Below are 27,119 nucleotides of genomic sequence, written 5' to 3'. Positions count from 1 at the left end.
AAAACTGTCTTTTTCATAGCTAAAAATGGGATATTGTTGAACAGTGTTTGTTCACGGGAAAAAAAAATAAGTTATGCAAATTGATAACAATTCATTAATTTATTATCAGCCTTTTTAAGAAAATAATGTTCTTTTTTGTGTCAATAGAAAGTCTTTTCAAAGAGTATCGTTTTTCCGAAATGGTGCTCCCTCTATTGTGCCCAGGTGTTAAACATCCTAACAACTCAAATGTGGAATAAAAACTCCAAAAAATGCCAGTCAGATTTTGCCAAAACAACGGACAAGGGGAAATTTTTGCTTTTGTTTTAAGAAAAATAATGCACCTTGTCAACATTGTTTTTGAACAGAATTCATTTGTTAGTTATTAACGTTCTAAAATAACCAGACCTCCTTAGATTGCGAGATATAGCTAATATATCTTCAATTTAGGACATTCTTGAAGGCGTATGATTTTTCGGAGTGCTGTTCAAAGCATACTTGTTCGTCGAAATGAGTTTTTTGGACACTCAATGTTGTGCAAAAAGTCAATATGTTCAAAAACGAGTTTTACTCGATTAGTTCCAAGTATTTTGGCCATATATATATAGGTATATATTTTTGTTCAGATTTGAAACCATTTCTCAGTCATGGTATGGATCATGCCTTAAAAAATATTTTGCTTACAATAGATATTCAACAAACGATTGTTTTTAAGTGGAAACCTTCTCCTAAAAATAATTAAAAAAGCCCAGATAAGAGTCATGAACGTAGATTCAGACTCTTGTATAGGTTCTGATGATTTTTTTTTTTTCGTTTCTTTTTCAAGAAGTCTAAATTTTGTGCAGGGTCGAATTTACTTTTTCGCAGTTTGACTTCAGTTTTCCCCAGCGAAATTAGAAATTTATTCTGTTTGCTCAAATTGGGTTAATTATATCTGAAAAGTGTCAATCATAAATTGTTTTAGAAATTCAAAGAGCTTTATGGCCATCTCTTTTTTTTTGGGAAATTGAAAGTTCAGTTTTTTTGTTTTCTTGCCTTCATTGACTATTTTACAAATGTCTGTTGGCCGTTGTTTTACTTGCGTTTATGATTCCTTTCTAACTAGTATGAAGAAGTTCGCAAATATAGAACAAGGATAACCGGTTACTGTGCAAGTAGCACAGAATGTTCCGACCAGTCTTATGAAATTACTTACAACAAAATTATTTTTCCAATTAGTGTCGTTTTTTCGGCTTGGTGTGATAAAGGAATCTGAGCGAAAAAGTAGAGCTTAGGCGTATTCGTCAGTCATGTAAAATATGCTAATTGGAAAACAGTTTTTCAAGACAAATAACAAGAAAAACAATAAAAAAAATCAAAATTTTTTTTATAATTTTTTATTTATTTTAAGTTTTTGATTCCTGAGATGAAGCTAAAACTCCAAAAACTAATATAATTAGAGTAAAACTAATTTTTCAAGGCTTAAATTAAGCATAATTATTTCAAAAATCAAAAACTTCAAACCGATTTTTCTCGACACCGGGAAAACTTTTTTGAAATCATTTGATGTCGTTCGAATCACGACTGAAAGGGCTTTCATATATTATATCATTCAACCCTGTCTGATTATTATTTGTGGTAGCTGATTTTGTGTGTAAAACAAAAAGAAAATAAAACACACCCGGATACAAAGTTCCTCCCCATTTGCAATGGTCGGAACAAAAATTAGACCATCGAATTGCACCTAGCACATATTATTCCAATGTTCTCATTCCAAAAGATAAGTAAAATATTGTCCTTTCAACGAAAACAACGATTTTGTTTTTGTTCCGACTTTCGATACGAAAGTAACGGAATATTTGTGCTCGGGGTGGGTTTTTTTTTTCTTCAGACAATTTTCGACTTTTTAACTAGCCATTTTTGACGAAATTTTTTTATATCATTCGAAAGCCATTGTTGTCCTGAGCTTAAATTTGAAAAGATATTTCACCTGTGATCGTTTTTCGTAAAGTTATGAGGGTTTAAAGATTGCCTTTTTGGCCATTTTGACCAATTTGGGACAATTAACGCGCGATATAATTCGCGCTATTAACGCGTAAGCGGAGATTTAATCCGTCTTATAAATCGTTCCAAATTGGTTGAACGAAGCTTATTTGCCATAATTGATTTGTTACAAGGAACAGAATTTATCTTTTTGTACTTTATATGGCGTGTGGGGGGATGATTTTCATAAAAAATTTCGAATTTTAGAATTTTTTTTTTCATTTTGTTTTATTTCATTGAATTTAAAAAAAAAATTTAATTTAATTTTTCATGTTATTACTGCTGCTCCATAAACGGTACAAGGCAGTCGGAACATTCAGGGCTTCGCCCTGATACGAGCAGTCTTGTTTTTCTTGTTGCGACTTAACTCTCAGCTTCAAGCATTGGATATGTATAACTTAAAATCATGAAGGAGCTCTTAATAAAGTTCTGTCTTCTATTTTAGTTCCGACCATTGAAAATGGGGAGGAACTTTGTATTCGAGCGTGTTGTAGTTTTTTTCTTCTTTTTGCTTTTCACGTAAAATCAGCTACCGCAAAATATCATTGGACAGGGTTGAAATTTTTCCTATTGTCGAGAAAAACCGGTTTGAAATTTTTGATTTTTTTGTCTTCAATCAACCGAATAAAGGAAGCGAGCAGTCCTTTTTTTGTTTTTTTCTCGCTAAATCATCTATCACAAATAATCATTGGACTGGTTGAGTGATATACATATTAAAGCCTTTTCAGTCATGATTCGAACGTAATCAAGAAGTTTTACCGGTGTCGAGAAAAGCCGGTTTGAAATTTTTGATTTTTCGTCTAATTTCAAGTGAGTGAGCAGGCTTACATTAGCTTATTTATGCCTAATATAAGTAGTTAAAATTTATTTTTATTCTAATCAAGTTAGTTTTTGGAGTTTCCAGCATCATCTTGGGAATCAAACACTTCAAAAATTTGTGAAAAATTTTTGAAAATTTTTATAAGTTTTTTTAATAGTTTTCTCTTTTTCCTGTTATTTGTCTTCAAAAACTGTTTTCCAATTTGCATATTTTACATGACTGACGAAAATGCCTAATTATAATTTTTCGCTCATATTCTTTAATCACACCAAGCCGAAAAAACGACATTAATTGGAAAAATAATTTTGTTGTAATTCTTTAAGACCAGAACATTCTAGGCTACTTGCGCCGGTTATTCTTGTTTCATTTTTGTTCTCACTTTCGAAGGAAAGCGGAGTTTATATGCTCGGTTTGTTTTTTTTTTCATTCAGCCATTTTCGACCTTTTAACTAAGCGTTTTTGAAGCAATTTTATTTTAGCATCTGACGTTGTCAGGTCAAATAAAAGAAAAATTTTCACCTGTGATCTTTTTTGCAAAATTACGTTCTTGTAATACGCGTTAGAGCGGAGGTATAATGGGTTCCAAATTGAATTGAAGAATTTTTTTAGTATTCCATTTTAATGCATCCCTTCGTAGTTGACTTTCGAGTGTGGGGGGGGGGGGGGGGGGGAGAGAGAGAGAGAGAGAAATTGAAGAAAAAACCATTGTTTCCTTTTCGTTATTTCGTCATTATTTCAGCACAAAAACTTTTAATTGGCTTAAAGTGCAGTCGGAACAATCAGTTATGTCATATTAACGCTTGCGATAAGCAAACACTATCAATCTGGAATATAGAGTTTTAACAATAGCAGTTGAATCACTTGGTGATTTCTTTTCACTTCTCTTCTTTTCTCTTAACGTCTTCCAGGTTGCTTCCCCCTTAAACATTGAAACATTAGCTTTTGTGCCCTGAGATTGGAGTCGTGCCCGGGCCTCGGTTTTTCAGTATCAAGGAAATTGAAACCAAAATTCCAAGAAAAATGAGTTGTTGGTTTTTCGTTAGTTCGCTCAAGTTCTGCCGACCAAATTGCCACAATGCTTTTTGTTTGTGCTGTAGACGTTTCATTGTAATTGCAAGTGAAAGTGTTGCTCATTCTTCTTTCAGGAGGGACTTGAATGATTTTTAAAAAAAGCAAAAAAAATCTTCATGAACTCCTTTCTTTTTCGGTTCAGTTGGTGTCTGCTCAAAGATTTTCGGCTTAGTTGCCATATCACTGGTTTTTTTTTGCTGTGAGCATTTTTCATTTTAGTTGCAAGTGCTGTTCGTTTTAATTTCAAGGGGGACTTGAAATATTTTAAAAATAAACGAAAAAATTTTTTTTTCGGTTCAAAGTGGTTTCAGCTCAAATATTGTTGGCTTAGTTGCCACATCACTGATTTTTCTTGTGCTGTAAACAACTCTCATTGCAGTTGCAAGTGCAAGTGTTGTCCATTGTTGTTTAAGGTCGGAAATTGTTGTTGAGCCGAAAAAAATCATCTTTTTTGGATCAACAATGTCTGCTCAAATATTGTCGGATTTGTTTCTTTTGTTAAATTTTGTTCTGTTGTTGCTGATTTAAAATTCAAGTGTCTGGCATGTTTACCTGGAATGAGCTTCTTTTGAGACATATGAAAATTTATATGACCTAGTTTTTTTTTCAAAACTTTCCATATTTTCGGCCTTCTTGTTTTTTTATATGTTTGTTGTATCGCAAGTTATTCATTGTATTCACGTTCTCAAATGACTTTTTTTTACCTTAAACAACTGTTCTTGAACACAATTTCCGGATCTTCCCCTCTTGGCCCGGGAGAATTTTTTTCCGGGAGAAGTTGAGTTGTCTGACTTTTTGAGTTTTTCTAATTATTGTTCATTGGCCTAATTTCCAGTGGATTTTTTTGCATATTCAATTATTATTTTATAAATGATTCAGAATGTTTGTGACGTAAAAGTTTCAATAATTTTTAAGGACAATTTATGACTTTTTGTTTTCGGCTCAATGGGCGTGCACCCAAAAATTTTCTGCTTTTTGGCCACTCGTTAAATCGATTGTTTGGTAATATTTCTTGACTATTTTCTGAAAAGGGTTTTTTCATTTTTTCCAAAAAAATCATTTTTTAATTGAAATGTTTTTTCATTTTTTGAAATCTTTTTTTTTCGTCTTATTTCCCGCTTCGCCTCTGTGTTTCATCTTACAATACGTATTTTGCTGTTTATGGAACCTTAGAATATTCTTACAAATTACGATTCAAATTGAATCACGGGTGAAATGGCTTTAATTTGTTTTTTTTTCCTTTGGTCAACTTTGCCTTTAATGATCGTTTTTGTCGTCCCTTACCTCCTTGGTGAGTTAATCGGTTACTTTTAATGCCATTTTCATTTCGAGATACGAGTTTCCCACATCGCTCAGATATAGTGCACCTGCATAGGGCGAAAAATTCTGGCGTTCGAGTCCAGTTAGAGGCTGTTATTTTTTCTAATCGAAAATTTTCTGAGTGAAAAAGTTTAATAGTACGATCATTTAGCTGCTTTTTTTGTCTGCTTACTTGCCACCGCATGGTAATTTGTACTGATTCAATCTGTTTTTACTTTTTACTATATTTGAAAGTAATTTTGAATTGTTCTGGCAATGATTCAGGTAATCTAGTTTTTTCCTTCTGAATATCAGCCACACGTAAGCAATTTGTGCCACACGTTACCTCAAATCATGATTTTATCCATAATTCGCCTGGGTTATTCGCAGTTTTTTTTTATGTCAGCTAGTTTATCAAGCTACGTTTGTGTTTCATCGCAAGTGGTTCAAAACTCCGCTTTACCTGTGTTATGTTTTCTTTTTAAAAAAAAACATACATGGCTCATGGAATATAAATAAGTAAATAAATAAATCTATCTCAAAAGCATACTTTAATCTGCATTGTTTCATTTTGCGTCTTTCAGCAATGAAAACAGTGCTCGAAACATTATACTCAACTTGCATAGTAACCGGCCACCCTATGAAATGTCTAACTAAGAGTGGATCTTAATGGGAATTTAAAAAGGGTCTCGCGTATGTATGTATTGATATTCAAGCACGAGTGATTTTTTCTGGGCTCGTTTCTTGTTTAAAACTTTTTAGCTTAAGTTTTTTGAGCTCTCTGAGGAATCGTTTTGATTGGAGAAGTTTTCAGTTGTATAAATGGCGAACGGTGAAGGTGAAAATAGTGAGTTAAGTTGGAAGAGCAAAGCGGAGCTGTTGGAGAGGAAGTACCAGGAGCTGAAGGAGGAGTACAGCAATCTAGAACAGACTAGTAAAGAGGTCGAGAGTGAACTGGAGGACTTCACCAGGGTGCTGGAGGACCAGAACTCGAAACTCAACTCCGAGAACACCAGAATCAAAACCGACTTAGAAAAGCTACGACAGGTTCGTTTCTTACTGTTGCTGCTGTTGTTAATTCAAAAGCAAGGCAGCTCATTTTTGAATAGATTTAACTATAGATAAATTGAGAAATAACGATTTAGTGATAGATAAATCCAAGATAGTTAAATCGAAAATTCTGCTAATAGATTTAACATTCGGTTTAACTTTCTGTTTATCTACCTAAGAAAGAAAAAAGTATATCTCCGCATAATCTTCATTAGAAATAAATGATCTACTTCAATTGTTTACTTTTTAATTCAGATACGATTATGGAGAGGATAGCGAACAGACATGCTTGTCTAATGAGAATAGACATTAGTAATGTTTTTTTTTCGAAGTTAGAAGTAAAAAGCACTATAGTAGCAAAAATGTCATTCTTATTTGGCTGGCAAATAATTTTTAGAAAATTAAACATTAAAAGTTTGAAAATAAAAAAATATTCTGTTTTAAGCTTTTGAAAAGGATTTTCATTTCGTCGAAATTTTTTTCGAAAATTATTTCGTCGAAAACATTTTTCTCCAATAGTTATTAGCAAGCCTTTCTGAACTTTGTTAATGCGGTTATTTGACTTTGATTACTGTTTATCTTCACTTCATAATCATTTGCTAAATAAAGTCAAATAATTCTCTTCTATGACAAAAAAAGCAGGCGGCAAATAAAATAGAGCGTGAATTTTAGTTTCGAAAATATTTTTTCTTCAGATTTTTGATGGATTTTTTTCATCGAAAGTATCATGTTCTATTTCTGAATTTAGTACAAATGAACTCTTGCTGTGTTCATTCTGGGTGTTGGATTTTTGCATACCCTTCGGTTTCTAGATAGCTTGATCTATACGCGCTTGCTAAAGGTCATTCACCTTTCTTAAACTATCTTAGCGAGCTGAAGCGAGCGTAGTGTAATAGTACGACGATTCTTTTTCCCTCAACATAAGTGGCAAATATTGGTGCCATTTTTGGTGTTACTTTAACGGGTTTTTGATAAAATGTGCTTTGACGTTCGATGAGTAATAAGTTAAAACAGTTGATGCATTTTTATTTGATCAAATGAACCGATAAAGCTAATTGTTTCAAACCACATTACAATAGTAAAAACTTGAATTCATGAACTTTTCCACTCAATATATTCCGCAATTTTTTAAAATGCATAATTTATACAAAAAGTGGCTGCACGCTTTCCAATTGATGACGCAAAGTTAGTGTGGAGGCATTTAGCTTGTTAATTCCAAATTTAACTAGCAAAATTCTGTCTATTCGTATTAAATGTCGTTTTTGTTGCATCGCATTTGCAATTTATTTGCACGTGTAGCTGATTTAAGTGTTTGTGGTCAAGAGGGCAGTGTGTAAGACTCCTAATCTCGAGGTCGCAGGTTCGAATATGATACGTAGCAAAGTTTTTCTAATTCGAGGCTTATTTCTAATTTTTCTTATTTCACTTTCACATTATAAAGCTGCTTTTCTGTCGTGGTCTTGCAAGTTTTGGCAAAGCCGAGCTTGGCCTCTGTAAAAATGATTGAAGAAAGTTCAACTTTTGCCAGAAGTAAGTTCGGAAGGAGCAGTAAGCAGTTGACTAAAAGAAGTGGTTTGTTATTCCGGTTCGAATTGTATAGTCACCAGAAGGCGCTGATTTTAGCATTTCCAAAAAATTTTCACGTCGATGCAAATTGCAACTAAACTTGTGTTTACTTGTAAAGCAAAGTATACTTTTTTGTACTACCGGTTTGTTTTTTAGCAGAGGTTGTTAGTTTTTAGTTGAGTGGGCCTGAAAAAAACTGGCCTGAATATTTTTGGTTTTCAGACCAATTTATTTTTTTCAGGGTGTGTTTTAGTTTTTAGTTTATTTTTACTTTTTGTTTTCCACGCAAAATCAGGTACCACAAAATGGTTCGAATGGGGCAAGGTACATATCCTTTAAAGCCTTTGAATCTTGAGTCGATCGGCATGAAAAAACCTTTCAAAGATTTGTTTTTAAATTTGGAGCAAGCACAGCCAGCGAATGTTACGGGAAATCACTACTAAGCTGTGTTTGAAGTGAAGACGCTTTTTTAGGCTATATCTATTTTGCGCAGCTTGCATGGTGTATTAGTATGAACCTTCTTTTTTTCTAACCGAACTCGCAGTTAAAAGCGTTCACTTATTCTGTGTCGTTTTTGCTATAATCACGTTCTGTAGCTTTGGAAATTGATAGCAGCTGTTCTCTAATTTTTTTGTGGCTAGTGATTGTGATCTACTAAGTGTCCCTGGCTGAGTGGTTAGTGCGTGAGACTCATAATCTCTAAGTCCCAGATGAAATTCGAGACGTAGCAGAGTTCTTAATAATTCGTGGCTTATTTCTGCTTTTCTTTATTGCACTCTATAGAGCTACTTTTTGTCGTGTCCTAGCTTATGTTTGCGAAGCGAAACTTTGTCTCTGTGTTTATTTATAAGTTTTAAGAATAAAAAATCTCCTATTGATACAGTTTTATCAAATTGGGTAAGTTTCCTCAATCTCGTGTCAATCATTTTTTATTTTCGAAATCAGAGCTTAAGTGCATATTTTTTCTTTGAAATTCGACAAATGATTTTTTTTCAAGAAGCAAATTAGTATGTTTTTCTCTTTCTTTGCGTTGAATCAAAAGTTTTTCTATAAAAGTCAGTTTTTTTCTGTTTCCTTTCTCTCTTTATAACGTTCTCGGAGAGAAAGAGAAAAAAAATGTGGTCAAAACTTAGTGCGATACTTCTGTGCTACTCTTGTTGTTCAGACCAATGAAATTGTGGAGGAACTTTTGTCTTCAGGTGGGTTTTTGTTTTTGTTTTGTTTTCCACACATTCAGGTACCCGAAATTTAAACACTTTTCCTTGCGAGAAACTAGACTTGCAATCGGAAACTTGACTGTTTCTCGTGAACAATTTTTAAAATTCTGCCATCATGCTCAATTCTGACACAAATAAAAATAAATTTTAGTTCATGTGGGCTAGTAACTAATTTCATATTAAATTTGTTTTGATATGTTGACCTTTTTTCGGATTTGTGGTTTTCGTCCTAATTTATGTCGGCTGATTTTTTCAAATGCAATTTGTTTTATCGGGTAAGCTTTTCAAGTAGTTTTTTTTTCAAATCTGGAATTGTTTTAAGTTTTGATTCAAACACTTTTTACTTCGAATGAAAGTTGCGCTGTAGTTAGTAAAATAACTAACTCTGATTTTTAATAATTTTATATATATTTTTGTTGTTCGGTGAAACGGGTGCGTTATGTGTTATATCGGTTTAGTCAACTTGTATTGCGCAGTTTTAAGGGCAAGTTGTTTCAAATGCTTTTGCTTGTTTCGGAGGGATGCGTCTTATAAAATTCTTCTTATAAAATTGCGTTCTTATAAAATTTATGAAAAAAGTGTTTTTTTATTCCTTTTTTGAAGACTACTGTTGTCTTTTATGTTTGTCTCACAAATATTCTACGCGTTTGTATAATTTTATATCAGACCCTGCGCAAAAATGACGCTAATTTTAAGAGAAAATTTGTTATGATTGTGGTCGGAACATTTGCTACTTGCACAGCAACCGAAAATAAGATTTTAAACAATATTTTGCTCCCCAGGCTAGATTTTAAGTCAGATTCTAGTGAAAAAAAATTAAGTACAAGTAGTGAGAAAAGTCCTAAGTACAAGTAGTTGTCATTGTTTTAAAATGCCGACTTTATGCGATGGACTAGATTTGAAAATTCGCACTGACAACGAGAATAGTTTTTCAAATCTAGACAGTTTATCATTCTGTTTTTTCTTGAGAGTCTTGTAAAAATTGAATACATTTCGCAGTAACCTGACATTGGTATGTTTTTTGTTCTGTAGAGGTACGGTGAGGTGCAGAAGGAGAACAATGAGCTGATAGGGATACGAGACAGACAGGAGGTGAAATTGGGGGAGCTGGGAGAGAGGGTGCGGCATCTGGAGAATGAGAACGACTCCCTCATCCAATCAGAGAGGAGGGCCAATTACACCATAGAAACACTCAGAGACGGTTAGTCAAGTCGGCTAATTGTGAATGCTGCCACGTGATGGCTAGCAGGAAAAAAAAGAGTAGTATTTGCATTTTATAGTAGTATTAGAGTAGTATATTTACTTGCTTCAGTTTACGAACAATTTTTCTCAAAAGTCTGCTAGAAACATGTGCAGTTTCTGATTCGTACAAATGTATGGCGATATGCTCAATTTCGTGCGTGAAAATTTAATTATCATGACCAAAGCAAGTTTTTGAATGAAACCCCCTATTGAAAAAATTGTCGCTTTCGGATTCGTTGTTTCAATTTTTGTTCCTTGATTTAAGTGAATGCTGACCCGGAGTTGTCGTACTCCAATCAGAGTTGTTGAATGCTAGATATTTGTGTTTTCAGAACTAGAATCGCACCTCCTCAGGCTGTGTTCTTTGGAAGAGGAAGTGATCCAGAAGGACCAGTTGTCGGAGGCACTGCAGAGGATGAAAGACGAGTTCAGAGATATGGAACAAGAGATTAAAGTGCAGAAACTGAAGAGCAGTGCTTCTGCCTCCATCCTCGATGCCTCAACAAACAACAACAACACTTCGCAACACCTTTCCAACAACACAACAGCAGCATCACATGTGAAACAGGACTCAACACTGTCAAATGGAAGTATCCACAATAACAACACCATCAACAATAACAATACAATCATGAATGGAGTCAAGAAAGAGTCTTCGGAACATAATGGAGTGTCGACAACTCCGAGCACGTTACCTCGCAGCAGGATGGGTTCTGTCAGCATCAAGACGGAGCCCACAACTCCACTAGGGGGTTCCAATCTCCAAATGTACCAGTTCCCACCCCGTGCAGGCAATACAACCAGCAGTGCATTAAGTACGAACGGCGTGTACTCAAGTAAGTTAAAATTTTGTTTGAACGAGCTGGTAGCAATATGACGTTTAGGTCGCTAGAAAAAAAACTAGAATGAAAGATAGATCCCGCATTAATATGAACAACGCCTTAATCATCATGGACCCGAGTTTTGCTTCAGGGTTCCTGAAAGCACCTTAATTTCCACATATCTAACGACCCTTTGTCCAGTTTGAGTTTCTAGATTAGTTAGAGTATCTATGATTGGGAATTGTGATTTAAAGTTTAGATGCAAATTTGTATTCTTTGGCAGATTGTTTTTGAAACTAGACAAATGTATTCAATTATACAAGGAAAGCTAGATATATTTTTTCTAACTCATGGCATATTTGTTGCGTGTTTTCGTCTTTGAATCTTTCATCGATTATTTTGAAGGGTGTTAGGTACAAGTTTTTCTATTTCAGCAAATCACGAAAAAGGAGACTTAGCTCAGCAGCAGCCACCGACAGCTAAAGTGCACCCTATCAAGAAGTCCATGAACCAAACACACCATCACTCTCAACAGGGTCAAAGTATGTCCATGCGTCACTCGTCCAGATCTCAGGCACTGCAAATAGTCAGCGACCTTCTGCGGAAAGTGTCCAACCTAGAAAGCAAGCTGGAGTCATGTAGAATGTATTCTGTGGCCATTCCCACCGGGGCAACGAACACAAATAACGGACTTCAAACAATCGGCGATGGAATCAACCAATCTGATGCGGTTTCGGAGTTTGTTCACAGTACGGAAGGGGCCTCTTTAAACGATCAGATACGGTACTACTAGTCTATAAATGGCGTAGATTACAAATTAGTCCACAATTTACTCTCATCAGTTGCTATCGGTTTTAAATCGCTGCTTTACCAATTTCCTCGAAAAGTAGTATTACATATAATTGAAAGGAGTAAATTCAAGCTCTTTTAACTGCTAGATATTCTAAACTTTTGTGTTCTTTTTGGACCATTTTCCTTAAAAAATCAAAATCGGATCAGTTCGAAATTAAAAACAGTTAAAAAATTTTTACCTCATTCAAACGTCGATTGCAACTATTTAAATGTTAAGCTTGAATTTACCCCATATTAAAGTTGAACTCTTAGTTATGTAGTAATAATTGATTGAGGCTCATCTCTGTTGTACCTACCATTGTTCTATTTCTCACTAATTTCAGACGTTCTCAGGAATGAAAAGTTAGTAGCACTAATACTGATGTATGGCAGTGAATGAATTGTAATGAGCTCATCAATTGCAAGTCGTCGTCTCGTCTTCTCTTCTCTTTTCGCCTAATTTACTCCACTAATCTTTTAGAGGCTTTCGTCTTTATTTTTCAGCCAGTTTTCGCCTAATGATTTTGTTTGTTACATCATAGAGTAATTATGAGGTATCTTCGTTTTAATTATTTAAATTACAGATTAGAATATTTTTCATGAAATGTAATTCTTCTTCCGAGAAACTCAGCAGAAAGGAATATGTAAGAAAAGGGGATCGATTGTACAAGTAGAACAGTTTTTTCTGACGACAGTTATGGTCAGAACATCAAAAATTATAGTTAAGAGTCAAAAACGTCGCGAATACTCTTATATAGGTCTTGATATTTTTTTTTCAGGAATAAGTCTTGATTTTTCGGGGTTTGACTTTTGATTTCTTTTGAGTTCACTCCATTTATTTTGTTGAAAGGAAAGCAAAGTCCACTATCAAACAGCTTAAGTGTAAAGGTCACCAAAAACGTGATCTACTTCTATTTTCAAAAGTGGAATTTGATTTTCAGATTTCCCAGCCGAATAATTACCATTTGATTCAGTTTTCTCAAATTGGGACAATTTTACCATAGAAGTTTCAATAATAAGTTTCTAAGAGTTTCACGACCATAATGTTTATACTTTGAAATTCGAAAATTACAGTTTTTTCAATCATTGAGTTTTTTTTTTTTAATTTGTGTTAATGACTCTTTTCGAACTGTCTGTTGGCTATGTTTTGTGTCAATGTAGGAAGTTTATTCAACTTCAAGCTCTTTTTTCTATGGTGTAAAAAGGTATCCAGTATCAATTGTGCTAATATCACAGAAAACTGATTGATTTTGCAGAAACTGGGATTTTTTTTATTTCGCTTGCGATTAAGCACATCCGATTAACTACCTTTTCGGGTGAGCAACAAGTTAAACAAAATCATTTGACATCTCGGTTCTTATAAAATCAAAATCAAGGCGTTAATCCGCGTATATGGCGTTGAAGTAACGCACATGCCTGCAAAGACAAAAGTCCTTCCCGAACCTGTTGTTTCTTCTAAACGGAATTTTTCCTCGTGAAAAAATCATTGTCAGAATTTTGTATGGCCTCCCATTTTTTTTGTGTTGGAAGAAATTTGCCTGTGATATGAGCTTTTTTTGCTTATAGTTGATAATCACTTCAATGTATTCTAGTTTTGTGCAAGTAATTGCATTCCAGAATTTTTTGCCGAGTTTTTTGAGAGGTTTTGTAATTTCGCCTTTAAATCAATATTGTCGTCTCAAGTTTTGGAAATTTTAATTCTCCCTGATTGCAATAAATGGAAAAAGTTTGTGTGATGCAGTACTAAGGCATTGTACCGATTTTCCTCCTTCTCACAATTGTTTCATTCGCCCGGCTTGAGTTTGCCACATGAATTTTTATAAATCATAAGAGCGAGAGAATGGCTATTGAGAATCCTGATAAAATCCCCCATGCCATAATCATATCCCACTCTTTGAGAGCAGTCCAATAAGATATTTAATTCATAATAGATCTTCAAGTCAGATTATTAAAGTATTCAAACCGAATTGTGAATTAAAAATAATTTAATTTTCTCGATATGAGAGTTATAGTAGCTCTAAAATGCTTCTTGGATTTTTTATTCTTTAATTGTTTTTTATTCTACAATCAATATCTGAACTCACGATAACCAGAACAAACGGCTGCTGTGCAAAGAGTACAGAACGTCAGAAGAGTTCTTACAAAACAGTTTGAAAAAAATGGAGTTAAAATTAGTACTTCAAAAATAATATGAATTTTCACCTTTAACAATATAGAATGTTTTTTTTCTTAAATTAGGGTAGTTTTTGTGCGTGGTGTGATAAAAGGATCTGAAAAAGCCTAGAGCTTAAGCGTCTTCGACAGTCCTACTACAGTGGGCATATTTTATAACAGCTTTTTTGCCAAAAAATGACCAGAAATATTGAAAATTCAGAAACTCAAGTTTTTCTTTTTATGCAGAATTAGGCTTGAGGTTTTTCTTTCCGACAAAAGATTTCAATATGATATATCACTCGAACCAATCATATGAATATTTGTGTTACTCGATTTTGCATGAAATCAAGAAAAAACTAAAACACCCGAATACAAAGTTTTTACCCATTTTCAATGGACGGAACAATTTTTGAGTCACAATTTTTTCATTGTTGGAATGAGTAAGTTTAGTTCTGAATTGAAAATTTTCATGAGTTCTCTCCCCTGTGACAATCGTCCGAAGTTGTTAAATTTGACTTATAAAATTTTCTGGCTTATGTGATAGAAGCACATACTGTTCCTGCAAGTTAGTTCAATTAAAAAATGGTTCTCCTTTTTAGAGTTTCAATTTTTATATTTTGTGGATATAAGAAAGGGAATAATATTAAGTTTAAATGGCCTTGTCGGTGGAAGGTCAATGAATCGAGGTATCAGTAAACTAAAAATGGGCGGACTAGATCAGTACAAACGGCTGCTGTGCAAGTAGTACAGAATGTCAGAACAGTTGTTGCAAAAATCAGTCGAAAAAATTGATTTAAAATTAATACTGCCAAAAATAGTATGCATTTACGTTATTAGCAAGAAATACGGAATGTTTTTTTTTAATTAGTGAACTTCAGCATATTCGACAGTCATACTGAAATAGGTATGTTGCATAAAATTTTTCTTGTCAAAAAGTGACCAGAAAATATTTAATATCAGAAAGTTCAAGATTTTCATTGTATGCAGAGTTAGTCTTGAGGTTTTTCTTTGGGACAAAAAACTTAAATATGAAATATCACTCGACTTAATCATATGATTATTTTTGTTACTTGGTTTTGCATGAAATCAAGAAAAAGAAAAAACTAAAACACCCGAAACAAAGTTTCGACTCATTTTCAATGGTCGGAACAAGCAGTTGGTAATGTTTGAGTCAACATTTTTTCATCGGTGGAATGAGTAAATTTAGTCCTGAATTGAAAATTTTCATGAGTTGTCGCCCCTGCGAGAATCGTCTGAAGTTGTTAAACTGACTTATAAAATTTTTTGGCTTATGTGATAGTAGCAGAGACTGTTCCTGCATGTTAGTTCAATTACAAAATGTTTCTACTTTCTCGAGTTTCAATTTTTTGGTTTTGTGGATGTGGGACAGGGAATAAAATTAAATTAAGAAGAAAATCAAAATTGCCTTTTCGGTGGAAGTTCAATGAATCGAGGTATCAGTAAACTAAAAATGGGCGGACTGGATCAATAATTTGGAATTCCGCAGTTTTTGCATCTATCATTTATATAACCAAACAAATTGAATTCGCAAATATTGTTAGAAAGTCGTTTTACTTTCACAAAACTAATTTTAGAACAAAAAATGGAAATAAGACATTTTTTCATGATCCTAGCGAATTGCAATTTACTATAATAGCTTATGAAAGCGAAAATTTTTTGAAATAGCAGCTGTAATAATTATTACGTAATTCGGTTTACTGATAGGTAATTACTGATACACCGGTTCACTGAGCGGTAAATTACTGAGGCTTGGGCTTCAAGCAATGATTACAGCAATTGTTTTTGTATCGGTTACAGATATGAAAAGGTTAAAATGATGGAATAATAAATTGAGCAATTTTGAATGACTCAAAGTATCGTAGTGTCGATCGGACAGTGTGGCAACCAGATCGGGTCTCGCTTCTGGGATTTAGCCTTGAGAGAACATGCCACAATTAACCCGAAGAACAACTTTGACTCAGCCTATCAGAGTTTCTTCCGCAATGTGGACCCATCCTCACAACAGGTGTGTAGACTATTGAAAACTAGCCTCAAACTTCGTCCATATTATTTGAATCAACTCAGCCCTCCAACTGAATGATGATGTGAAAAATAGTGATTTCTAGTCCTATAGTCTTCCGAGTAGAAATTGAACTGATGCTGTATGTTGATATAGGACTTGGGCGTGGGTGGTAAAGTGAAGAGTCTGAAGGCGAGGGCTGTGATGATAGACATGGAGGAGCGAGTGATAAACTGTGTGATGCAAGGACCTCTGAGAGATTTATTCGAACACACGCAGACTGTCACTGATGTGTCTGGCTCAGGAAACAACTGGGCCGTAGGTGAGTTTAAGCTAGTCTACTCTCTTCAATTGATGATTGAATTTACAAAGAAGCTTAAGAACAGAAACTAATTGTGTAAGTGATATTCAAAAAAGCTATTGGGATTACGTCAGAACTCCAGAAGAAAACCATAAATCAGTTAGAAAGTTACCCACGGTTCGTTTTTCTTCCGGTTGTTTTTAGCTCAGGTACTCGACCTGCTCAAAACATTCCAAAAAGCTCGAAAACGGGTCAAGATGTTCTTTATCAGCTAATGAGCGCTCGAATAATCAGTTCGGTCAACTTAAATGGAAATCCTGGATCCGCCCCGCTATATAACAAAGCAAAGACTGGAACTCAAAGCTGGATGTAAAACACTTGCTTTTAAGTCTTTTTACCTGCTTTAAATAATAACGATTGCATGATCGGTGCTGAGATTAGAAGTTCTAAAAAATTCAAATAGTTTTTTGTTGCCTGGTACCTAGTTTTTGTAACTAGTTCTAAATTGAAGCTCATTATGCTTGGAAAACACAGCCGAATCGAAATTTACCAAAATGGTCGATACAATAAACATTAAAATTCCTATCCTCTGGTGTGATAATGTGGTTATGTTGTGTAGGTTTCTATGAGTATGGGAGCAGATATGAAGAGAGTATAGTAGAGGTGGTACGACAGGCCAGTGAGCACTGTGATGCTCTACAGTCCTTCTTTCTCCTCCACTCCATGGGAGGGGGCACCGGCTCAGGACTGGGCACTAGGGTACTCAACATCCTACATGAACACTTCCCAGACATATACAGGCTGGTAAACAACGCTCACTTATACATTTTCTTACAAGTCAATTGACAAGTTTTATCCCGACGACAAACTTTCATTTACGAGGCCAGTGGTGCGAAAAGCTATGTCACCGAAGTTCTTGTCGTACAGAAACTAATGGAATAATTGATAACTTACATTAGAACCGAATCAAATTTAATTTGTAAATTCAAATTGATTTATTGTTTTAGTTTAACAGAAACGGTTTGAGCTATAAATATTTGAAACTTCCTTGGAAAAAACCAAAGGATAAAAGTTATATCTTCCAAACAACGCAATATTAGGTGACTAAACGGATTTAATACAATCCGAAACTGAATAAACTTTTCAAGTGAAAAAAAAAGACTAAACAAAATCACTGCTGGTAAATATACAAATTACAGGAATATTTTGTCTATTTACCAACCTTGATTTTTATAATTTCGGTTTTTGTTTTTTGCTTGAAAATTTTGTTCGTTTTCGGGTTTTTCTTTAATCCGCTTAGTCACCTAGTGATTTGTTGTATGAAAACAAAGGTTTTCATTGGTATGTTACGAACATGTTACGAGGGAGTTTCTAAACTTTAAACTTCTCATGACAAAAGGTTTCTTTCCGGCTCAACTGGCGTCTACCGATTTTCTGTTTGTTTAGTTGACACTTGATTCTTATTGCGATAAGCAGTGGTATTGCAATCGGGTAATTGATTTTTTTCCAGCAAATATCTTTGTTCACATGGCTCATGTGGTTTCCAGTTAGTACCTTGGCTCATAACAAATTCAAGTTTCTAAGTGAGTCCTGTGAACTTAGCCTGGGGGTTAGATTACGCTTTGGACGGCAAAGGGATATTTTCTGTTTAAATTAAAATCGTCTGCCTAATATTTGTCGGCTTAGTTGCAACATCTAAGACTCGTTTGTTTTTACTGTAAAAAATTTCCATTGTAAGTGTTTTAGCATTTCAAAAATCCGACCAAATCGAATTTTGAATTTACATTGATTGTAATTTTACCATCTCGATTTGTTAATTATTCGTTTTATTTAAAAAAAATCGTCTACTGAGTACTCGGCTTCTCTCTATCCATCCGAAAGTTGCTTGTATAGTTTTCAATGGTCAATGGTACAGTATTTTTTCGGATAATTTGGGCCTTTTTGCAATTTTTAATATCAATAACGATTTTTTTTAATTTATTTTTTTTTCGTTTGATTTTAATTATAGCCTTTTTTTCCGATCGCAAGTTGTGCGAAGCTCTGCTTCGCCTCTCTCTGTGTAAATTTTTTGGTTGCTTAATTAATGCGAACTATACTTTTTTTTTCCTGAAAACAGCTTTTACAAATCTGTTTCCAACACGTGCAAGTGCTGAAATAAAGGTAATATGAAAGCATTGATTCGGCAACTTACTTCATGTAACATAATTACACTTGCGGGAGCAAGTATCTTGTAATCGTGAACAAGGCCTTTTTTCTCGTAAAGGATTTTAATTACATATCTGTAAGAAAATGAAAGTGTTTTGTTATTGAATTTTTCAGCTTCCAGGTTTTTTCCCACTTGGCCTAGAGGTAGCGCTCTTAACTTTGGCTTCGAATCCCGGCAGGACCTTGTTATTTTCAGCATGTTTGAAATTGAACATTTTTCTGGTAAAATTGAACTGTCGGACTTTCGTTGGTCTGCTGAAGTTTTGTCGGCTTAGTTATTACATCACGGATTTTGTATGTGCTATAAGCAACTTTCATTAAAATTGCAAGTGTTGTTCATTTTACTTTCAGTAGGGACGTGAAACTTGATTTTAAAAAAATCAATGTTTTTCGGCTCAACTGGTGGCTGCTTAAAGTTTTCTTGTAATTACAAGTGGAAATGTTGTTTTTTGTTGTTTCAGGGGACGAAGTTTTGTTCGGTTGCTAATTTAATATTCAATTGTCTTGCATGTTTGCCTAAAACGAATTTTTATTGAGGCATATGAAAATTTACGTGTGGCTAGACTTGGTTTTTTTAACATCTCAATTTCTTTTTTCGATTGTGATGCAAGTGATGCCAACCTCCACTTAGCCTCTGTATACTATTGTTTAATGCAAATTGATTGAAAAATTCACATTACCTCTAAAAATGTCTATTTTGCCCTATTTTTGTCGGCTTCCTTTCCTTTTGTTTGAATAATTGCTATCTGTAAGAAATTGAATTTACTTTTTTGAACCTCAGCAAATTGGAGGCTCCTTCCTATTGGTCTAGAGTTAACAGTGTTGCCTTTGCACCGTTTGATATGTATAAGGTCTTGCATCCTTCAGTCGTTATGAAATTAATTTTTTTTTTCAGAAAAAGCAATTTGCCGGAATTTTGTGTCTGTTTTTTTTTGGCTTTGTTTCCAAAGCATGAAGTTTTTTTTCTTACTCGAACAGTCAACAATCGTCAGTTTACGTGGTCTTCTATTCAACCAACTCGGATTCTGAATATTTTTTTCATTCAGCTTTTTTTGTGACATTTAAAGAGCAAAAAATAATTCAGGGCTGTTGTGTGTAAGTTACAACTTTTAAAAATGTTATCACCGAAAGTTTTTTGTGACTATAATTTTAATGAATTTTTTTTGCTTTCAGTTCAGTGTCTGTCTTTCGAAGTACTGTCAGCTTAGCGGCTGTTCGTTTACTGATACTAATGCTTATTTAATGCTGACGGTTATGTTTCCGAATTGAAGTTTTCATTTAGTCGAAAAAAGTTTCATTTTCATTTTTTTTGGTTTTAGTAATTTTTTTCTCTATTTCTATTCGCTAGCTTGATATGCTACGCTTGCGTTGTATTGTAAGTGGCGAGAAGCTCCGCTTTTTCTCCGTCGACATTTTTCATTCACATTTTTAGTTCGCATTTTTTCATTTTCTGAATCGACTCAATGACACGTCTCATTTCTGTGAGCTCGCTTACAATTTGAAGTAACGTGAAGCTTCGTTTTGTCTCTGTGTTGTTGTTTTCGCGTTCTTAAATCTCCTATCTAGGAGAAATATAATTTTTTGCCATCGCATTTTCTGGCCCATTGCTGAAAGGCCGCATCGTTGGATCATTATTTCTCTATGACTGAATGGCATTAAAACCGCGGATATAATTTTGCTTTAGTGAGCTTTGAGCCATGCATTTGCTATATCAATACGACTCGCCAGGTTCAATGTACCTTTGTTTGTTCCTGTGTTTAAGCAGATGTAGAGTGAAGAAGTACAAACTAGGGTCCGATTCTTAATTTGTACCATAAACTTTACCACGAAATGAACAAGTAATTAAATATAGCCGATGTGAATATTCCAATACATGTTCAGCATGCATGAGCCGAATAGATTGCGTGATGATTGAAATTGGTGATCTGAAGTCGCATTCAGTTTCAAGTGCATTAAGATAATATTAGTTTTAATGGATTAATGCCAAATGTCGCATGTTTCCTTGCGTCAGGAGTGGAATCAGGGATTTAGACATAAATGAAAATGGATGTCGTCTTCATGCAAAGGATCAAGTCGTCAATGCATGAAATTTAACTTAAAGGCGTTGGTCTGAAAAACCTTTAACTCTATTCTTTTTTGAAAATTTTATATAGGAAGTCTCTATTAGAGCTTCTGCCTTACTATTACGAGCTATCCCCTTGCTGAAGTTAAGAATGGTTTAGTATTTGTGTAAAATTTTGGTGTTTAAGTATTGAACTTTTTACTAGTACGATGCAAACCGTAATTAAGGATAACCTGTAAATCAAATTGGGAAACCCATTTTGAGAAGTTCATGTATCTACTGTCAAAATATTGGCCTTTATTTAGGTTTGTAGTGCCAGTGTACCCCTCAATAGACCAGGATGACGTTATTACATCGCCATACAACTCAGTGTTGGCCATGCACCAGCTGACCGAACATGCTGACGTCATTCTGCCAATTGAGAACGCGGCCTTAGATCGGCTAGTGAATACAGTCTCTAAGAAACTGACTCAGAGTGGAGACACATTAGGTTCAACTCAGTCGGGATCGAAGAGCGGACAGAAAAGTAGCTCGTGTTACTCTTCGGCCGGTGAGACGAGTTCTAAAATAGACTCGGATTCGGCACTCACCAAAAACACAGGTCGGCATGAAAGCTCCGTACTTCAATAGTAGTTTTGTCTACCTTTCATTGATACTTGTTGATTAAACACTTGGCTGCTTCAGCATGATATTACTATTTGCTATTATTCACTTACCTTAATCCCTTATTGATACGGTTGGCTTCAAGGATTTTAGCTTATCGAAATTCAGTATTCAAAATTTCAAAAAAGCTTGACATGATTATTATCGTGAGGTGACAATTCGTAAGAAGCAAATGGGTGCTAGTTGCTTGCGTCTCCTTAAGAATTGTCATTTGTTACGAGCTGTCGCCAATTTTCTTTCGTTACGACTTGTCGCCTAACCAGTTTTAAGTTGCCGAAAATTCTACAGTTCAAGAGAGGGTACTCAACATCCTACATGAACACTTCCCAGACATATACAGGCTGGTAAACAACGCTCACTTATACATTTTCTTACAAGTCAATTGACAAGTTTTATCCCGACGACAAACTTTCATTTACGAGGCCAGTGGTGCGAAAAGCTATGTCACCGAAGTTCTTGTCGTACAGAAACTAATGGAATAATTGATAACTTACATTAGAACCGAATCAAATTTAATTTGTAAATTCAAATTGATTTATTGTTTTAGTTTAACAGAAACGGTTTGAGCTATAAATATTTGAAACTTCCTTGGAAAAAACCAAAGGATAAAAGTTATATCTTCCAAACAACGCAATATTAGGTGACTAAACGGATTTAATACAATCCGAAACTGAATAAACTTTTCAAGTGAAAAAAAAAGACTAAACAAAATCACTGCTGGTAAATATACAAATTACAGGAATATTTTGTCTATTTACCAACCTTGATTTTTATAATTTCGGTTTTTGTTTTTTGCTTGAAAATTTTGTTCGTTTTCGGGTTTTTCTTTAATCCGCTTAGTCACCTAGTGATTTGTTGTATGAAAACAAAGGTTTTCATTGGTATGTTACGAACATGTTACGAGGGAGTTTCTAAACTTCAAACTTCTCATGACAAAAGGTTTCTTTCCGGCTCAACTGGCGTCTACCGATTTTCTGTTTGTTTAGTTGACACTTGATTCTTATTGCGATAAGCAGTGGTATTGCAATCGGGTAATTGATTTTTTTCCAGCAAATATCTTTGTTCACATGGCTCATGTGGTTTCCAGTTAGTACCTTGGCTCATAACAAATTCAAGTTTCTAAGTGAGTCCTGTGAACTTAGCCTGGGGGTTAGATTACGCTTTGGACGGCAAAGGGATATTTTCTGTTTAAATTAAAATCGTCTGCCTAATATTTGTCGGCTTAGTTGCAACATCTAAGACTCGTTTGTTTTTACTGTAAAAAATTTCCATTGTAAGTGTTTTAGCATTTCAAAAATCCGACCAAATCGAATTTTGAATTTACATTGATTGTAATTTTACCATCTCGATTTGTTAATTATTCGTTTTATTTAAAAAAAATCGTCTACTGAGTACTCGGCTTCTCTCTATCCATCCGAAAGTTGCTTGTATAGTTTTCAATGGTCAATGGTACAGTATTTTTTCGGATAATTTGGGCCTTTTTGCAATTTTTAATATCAATAACGATTTTTTTTAATTTATTTTTTTTTCGTTTGATTTTAATTATAGCTTTTTTTCCGATCGCAAGTTGTGCGAAGCTCTGCTTCGCCTCTCTCTGTGTAAATTTTTTGGTTGCTTAATTAATGCGAACTATACTTTTTTTTTCCTGAAAACAGCTTTTACAAATCTGTTTCCAACACGTGCAAGTGCTGAAATAAAGGTCATATGAAAGCATTGATTCGGCAACTTACTTCATGTAACATAATTACACTTGCGGGAGCAAGTATCTTGTAATCGTGAACAAGGCCTTTTTTCTCGTAAAGGATTTTAATTACATATCTGTAAGAAAATGAAAGTGTTTTGTTATTGAATTTTTCAGCTTCCAGGTTTTTTCCCACTTGGCCTAGAGGTAGCGCTCTTAACTTTGGCTTCGAATCCCGGCAGGACCTTGTTATTTTCAGCATGTTTGAAATTGAACATTTTTCTGGTAAAATTGAACTGTCGGACTTTCGTTGGTCTGCTGAAGTTTTGTCGGCTTAGTTATTACATCACGGATTTTGTATGTGCTATAAGCAACTTTCATTAAAATTGCAAGTGTTGTTCATTTTACTTTCAGTAGGGACGTGAAACTTGATTTTAAAAAAATCAATGTTTTTCGGCTCAACTGGTGGCTGCTTAAAGTTTTCTTGTAATTACAAGTGGAAATGTTGTTTTTTGTTGTTTCAGGGGACGAAGTTTTGTTCGGTTGCTAATTTAATATTCAATTGTCTTGCATGTTTGCCTAAAACGAATTTTTATTGAGGCATATGAAAATTTACGTGTGGCTAGACTTGGTTTTTTTAACATCTCAATTTCTTTTTTCGATTGTGATGCAAGTGATGCCAACCTCCACTTAGCCTCTGTATACTATTGTTTAATGCAAATTGATTGAAAAATTCACATTACCTCTAAAAATGTCTATTTTGCCCTATTTTTGTCGGCTTCCTTTCCTTTTGTTTGAATAATTGCTATCTGTAAGAAATTGAATTTACTTTTTTGAACCTCAGCAAATTGGAGGCTCCTTCCTATTGGTCTAGAGTTAACAGTGTTGCCTTTGCACCGTTTGATATGTATAAGGTCTTGCATCCTTCAGTCGTTATGAAATTAATTTTTTTTTTCAGAAAAAGCAATTTGCCGGAATTTTGTGTCTGTTTTTTTTTTGGCTTTGTTTCCAAAGCATGAAGTTTTTTTTCTTACTCGAACAGTCAACAATCGTCAGTTTACGTGGTCTTCTATTCAACCAACTCGGATTCTGAATATTTTTTTCATTCAGCTTTTTTTGTGACATTTAAAGAGCAAAAAATAATTCAGGGCTGTTGTGTGTAAGTTACAACTTTTAAAAATGTTATCACCGAAAGTTTTTTGTGACTATAATTTTAATGAATTTTTTTTGCTTTCAGTTCAGTGTCTGTCTTTCGAAGTACTGTCAGCTTAGCGGCTGTTCGTTTACTGATACTAATGCTTATTTAATGCTGACGGTTATGTTTCCGAATTGAAGTTTTCATTTAGTCGAAAAAAGTTTCATTTTCATTTTTTTTGGTTTTAGTAATTTTTTTCTCTATTTCTATTCGCTAGCTTGATATGCTACGCTTGCGTTGTATTGTAAGTGGCGAGAAGCTCCGCTTTTTCTCCGTCGACATTTTTCATTCACATTTTTAGTTCGCATTTTTTCATTTTCTGAATCGACTCAATGACACGTCTCATTTCTGTGAGCTCGCTTACAATTTGAAGTAACGTGAAGCTTCGTTTTGTCTCTGTGTTGTTGTTTTCGCGTTCTTAAATCTCCTATCTAGGAGAAATATAATTTTTTGCCATCGCATTTTCTGGCCCATTGCTGAAAGGCCGCATCGTTGGATCATTATTTCTCTATGACTGAATGGCATTAAAACCGCGGATATAATTTTGCTTTAGTGAGCTTTGAGCCATGCATTTGCTATATCAATACGACTCGCCAGGTTCAATGTACCTTTGTTTGTTCCTGTGTTTAAGCAGATGTAGAGTGAAGAAGTACAAACTAGGGTCCGATTCTTAATTTGTACCATAAACTTTACCACGAAATGAACAAGTAATTAAATATAGCCGATGTGAATATTCCAATACATGTTCAGCATGCATGAGCCGAATAGATTGCGTGATGATTGAAATTGGTGATCTGAAGTCGCATTCAGTTTCAAGTGCATTAAGATAATATTAGTTTTAATGGATTAATGCCAAATGTCGCATGTTTCCTTGCGTCAGGAGTGGAATCAGGGATTTAGACATAAATGAAAATGGATGTCGTCTTCATGCAAAGGATCAAGTCGTCAATGCATGAAATTTAACTTAAAGGCGTTGGTCTGAAAAACCTTTAACTCTATTCTTTTTTGAAAATTTTATATAGGAAGTCTCTATTAGAGCTTCTGCCTTACTATTACGAGCTATCCCCTTGCTGAAGTTAAGAATGGTTTAGTATTTGTGTAAAATTTTGGTGTTTAAGTATTGAACTTTTTACTAGTACGATGCAAACCGTAATTAAGGATAACCTGTAAATCAAATTGGGAAACCCATTTTGAGAAGTTCATGTATCTACTGTCAAAATATTGGCCTTTATTTAGGTTTGTAGTGCCAGTGTACCCCTCAATAGACCAGGATGACGTTATTACATCGCCATACAACTCAGTGTTGGCCATGCACCAGCTGACCGAACATGCTGACGTCATTCTGCCAATTGAGAACGCGGCCTTAGATCGGCTAGTGAATACAGTCTCTAAGAAACTGACTCAGAGTGGAGACACATTAGGTTCAACTCAGTCGGGATCGAAGAGCGGACAGAAAAGTAGCTCGTGTTACTCTTCGGCCGGTGAGACGAGTTCTAAAATAGACTCGGATTCGGCACTCACCAAAAACACAGGTCGGCATGAAAGCTCCGTACTTCAATAGTAGTTTTGTCTACCTTTCATTGATACTTGTTGATTAAACACTTGGCTGCTTCAGCATGATATTACTATTTGCTATTATTCACTTACCTTATTCCCTTATTGATACGGTTGGCTTCAAGGATTTTAGCTTATCGAAATTCAGTATTCAAAATTTCAAAAAAGCTTGACATGATTATTATCGTGAGGTGACAATTCGTAAGAAGCAAATGGGTGCTAGTTGCTTGCGTCTCCTTAAGAATTGTCATTTGTTACGAGCTGTCGCCAATTTTCTTTCGTTACGACTTGTCGCCTAACCAGTTTTAAGTTGCCGAAAATTCTACAGTTCAAGAGAATAGCACAGTTTCTCTTCAGGTTCGCTGCAGAAGGAGGAGCAGGCGTTTGATAGCATGAACAACCTGGTGGCGCATCTGCTCCTAAACCTCACTGCCTCCAGTCGCTTCGAGGGTAGTCTCAATGTGGATTTGAACGAGGTCACGATGAACATGGTGCCCTTTCCCCGCATGCAGTATCTCACCAGCAGTCAGTGTCCGCTCTACTCCCTCAAAGATCTGAGGGTAACGTACAAATGAATAAGATAATTGAATTTATTCATGCTTGAAGCTGGTGTGTTCTGTTACTTTGTCCACAAAAAAGCAAAGAGTTCTCTAAATAGTATCTTCAGTTTTGATTATTTTCAATTAATTACGACCAAAATCATCAGAATTGGGACGTTTTTCAGAATACATTCACGAAGCAAAGAATAAATATATCAAATTCTTTTATTCAGCATATTAGCAGTTAAACAAGAAGTATATACTTTTTTTGGTACTCTGCATTATATTAATATACCCTGCAGCACACCTATCATGTCATTGTACTGCTAACAGTTCGAGCACTAATATACCACCATTCTCTTAAGATTAGATACACACGAACACACAATTTCAAATCTAAAGAAGTGTTCTATTTACGACAGCCCTGTTCGTTAAAATACTTAGCCCGAGGATGAAAAGTAAAGATATGTTTAGTTCGTTTCAGCTTCCGGCAAGGAACTTAGATCAGATGTTCAGCAATTCCTTTTCTGCGGAGTACCAGCTGTTGGAGGCAGACCCCAAACACGACATCTACATTGCATGTGCTCTGCTCCTCCGAGGAGCCAACGTCACTCTGTCCGATGTCAGAAGAAACATTGACAAGTGAGTGCTCTACTGTATATTTAAATATATAATAGATAGATAATAGATAGATAAAAAACAGGTATACAGACAGACTTAATTTGACCTCAAAAAAAATTGCTGAAAAATTAATGACCTTGCGGAAAGTTCATCGAAACCTTTTCTTGAGCATTGCAGTATATGATACAGCCTCTACCTATTCCCTC

General features: G+C 34.8%; 2 protein-coding genes across 2 annotated transcripts in view; both read left to right on the top strand.

Annotated features, from left to right (window-relative positions):
* LOC134841356 (tubulin epsilon chain-like) overlaps window positions 1–27,119 on the top strand; it is a 400,301-nt gene that overhangs the window by 368,238 nt on the left and 4,944 nt on the right. Inside the window, exons 2-7 of the mRNA XM_063857290.1 lie at window positions 15,891–16,098; window positions 16,249–16,414; window positions 17,013–17,193; window positions 20,966–21,210; window positions 26,111–26,313; window positions 26,777–26,934. Of these exons, the coding sequence (XP_063713360.1) occupies window positions 15,937–16,098; window positions 16,249–16,414; window positions 17,013–17,193; window positions 20,966–21,210; window positions 26,111–26,313; window positions 26,777–26,934 (1,115 nt within the window). The 5' untranslated portion in view covers window positions 15,891–15,936. The remainder of the gene's footprint in view (window positions 1–15,890; window positions 16,099–16,248; window positions 16,415–17,012; window positions 17,194–20,965; window positions 21,211–26,110; window positions 26,314–26,776; window positions 26,935–27,119) is intronic.
* Window positions 6,004–12,060, top strand: LOC134841924 (nuclear distribution protein nudE-like 1-B). Its single transcript, XM_063858010.1, has 4 exons — window positions 6,004–6,238; window positions 10,057–10,225; window positions 10,599–11,102; window positions 11,522–12,060. The coding sequence occupies exons 1-4, from the start codon at window positions 6,014–6,016 to the stop codon at window positions 11,878–11,880; spliced, it is 1,257 nt and encodes a 418-aa protein (XP_063714080.1). The 5' UTR covers window positions 6,004–6,013; the 3' UTR covers window positions 11,881–12,060.

The sequence above is a fragment of the Symsagittifera roscoffensis genome, chromosome 3 (genome assembly GCF_963678635.1).
Source record: "Symsagittifera roscoffensis chromosome 3, txSymRosc1.1, whole genome shotgun sequence".
Lineage (NCBI taxonomy): Eukaryota > Metazoa > Xenacoelomorpha > Acoela > Convolutidae > Symsagittifera > Symsagittifera roscoffensis.
Note: the sequence above shows the minus strand (reverse complement) of the source record. Positions and strands in the feature narration are given on the sequence as shown.

Bases quoted from the DNA above. Each gene is read 5' to 3' on its own strand.
- LOC134841924 (XM_063858010.1), top strand. From the start codon at position 6,014: ATGGCGAACGGTGAAGGTGAAAATAGTGAGTTAAGTTGGAAGAGCAAA. The intron at 10,226-10,598 runs GTTAGTCAAGTC...TTGTGTTTTCAG, and splicing joins CATAGAAACACTCAGAGACG to AACTAGAATCGCACCTCCTC. The intron at 11,103-11,521 runs GTAAGTTAAAAT...TTTCTATTTCAG, and splicing joins TACGAACGGCGTGTACTCAA to CAAATCACGAAAAAGGAGAC.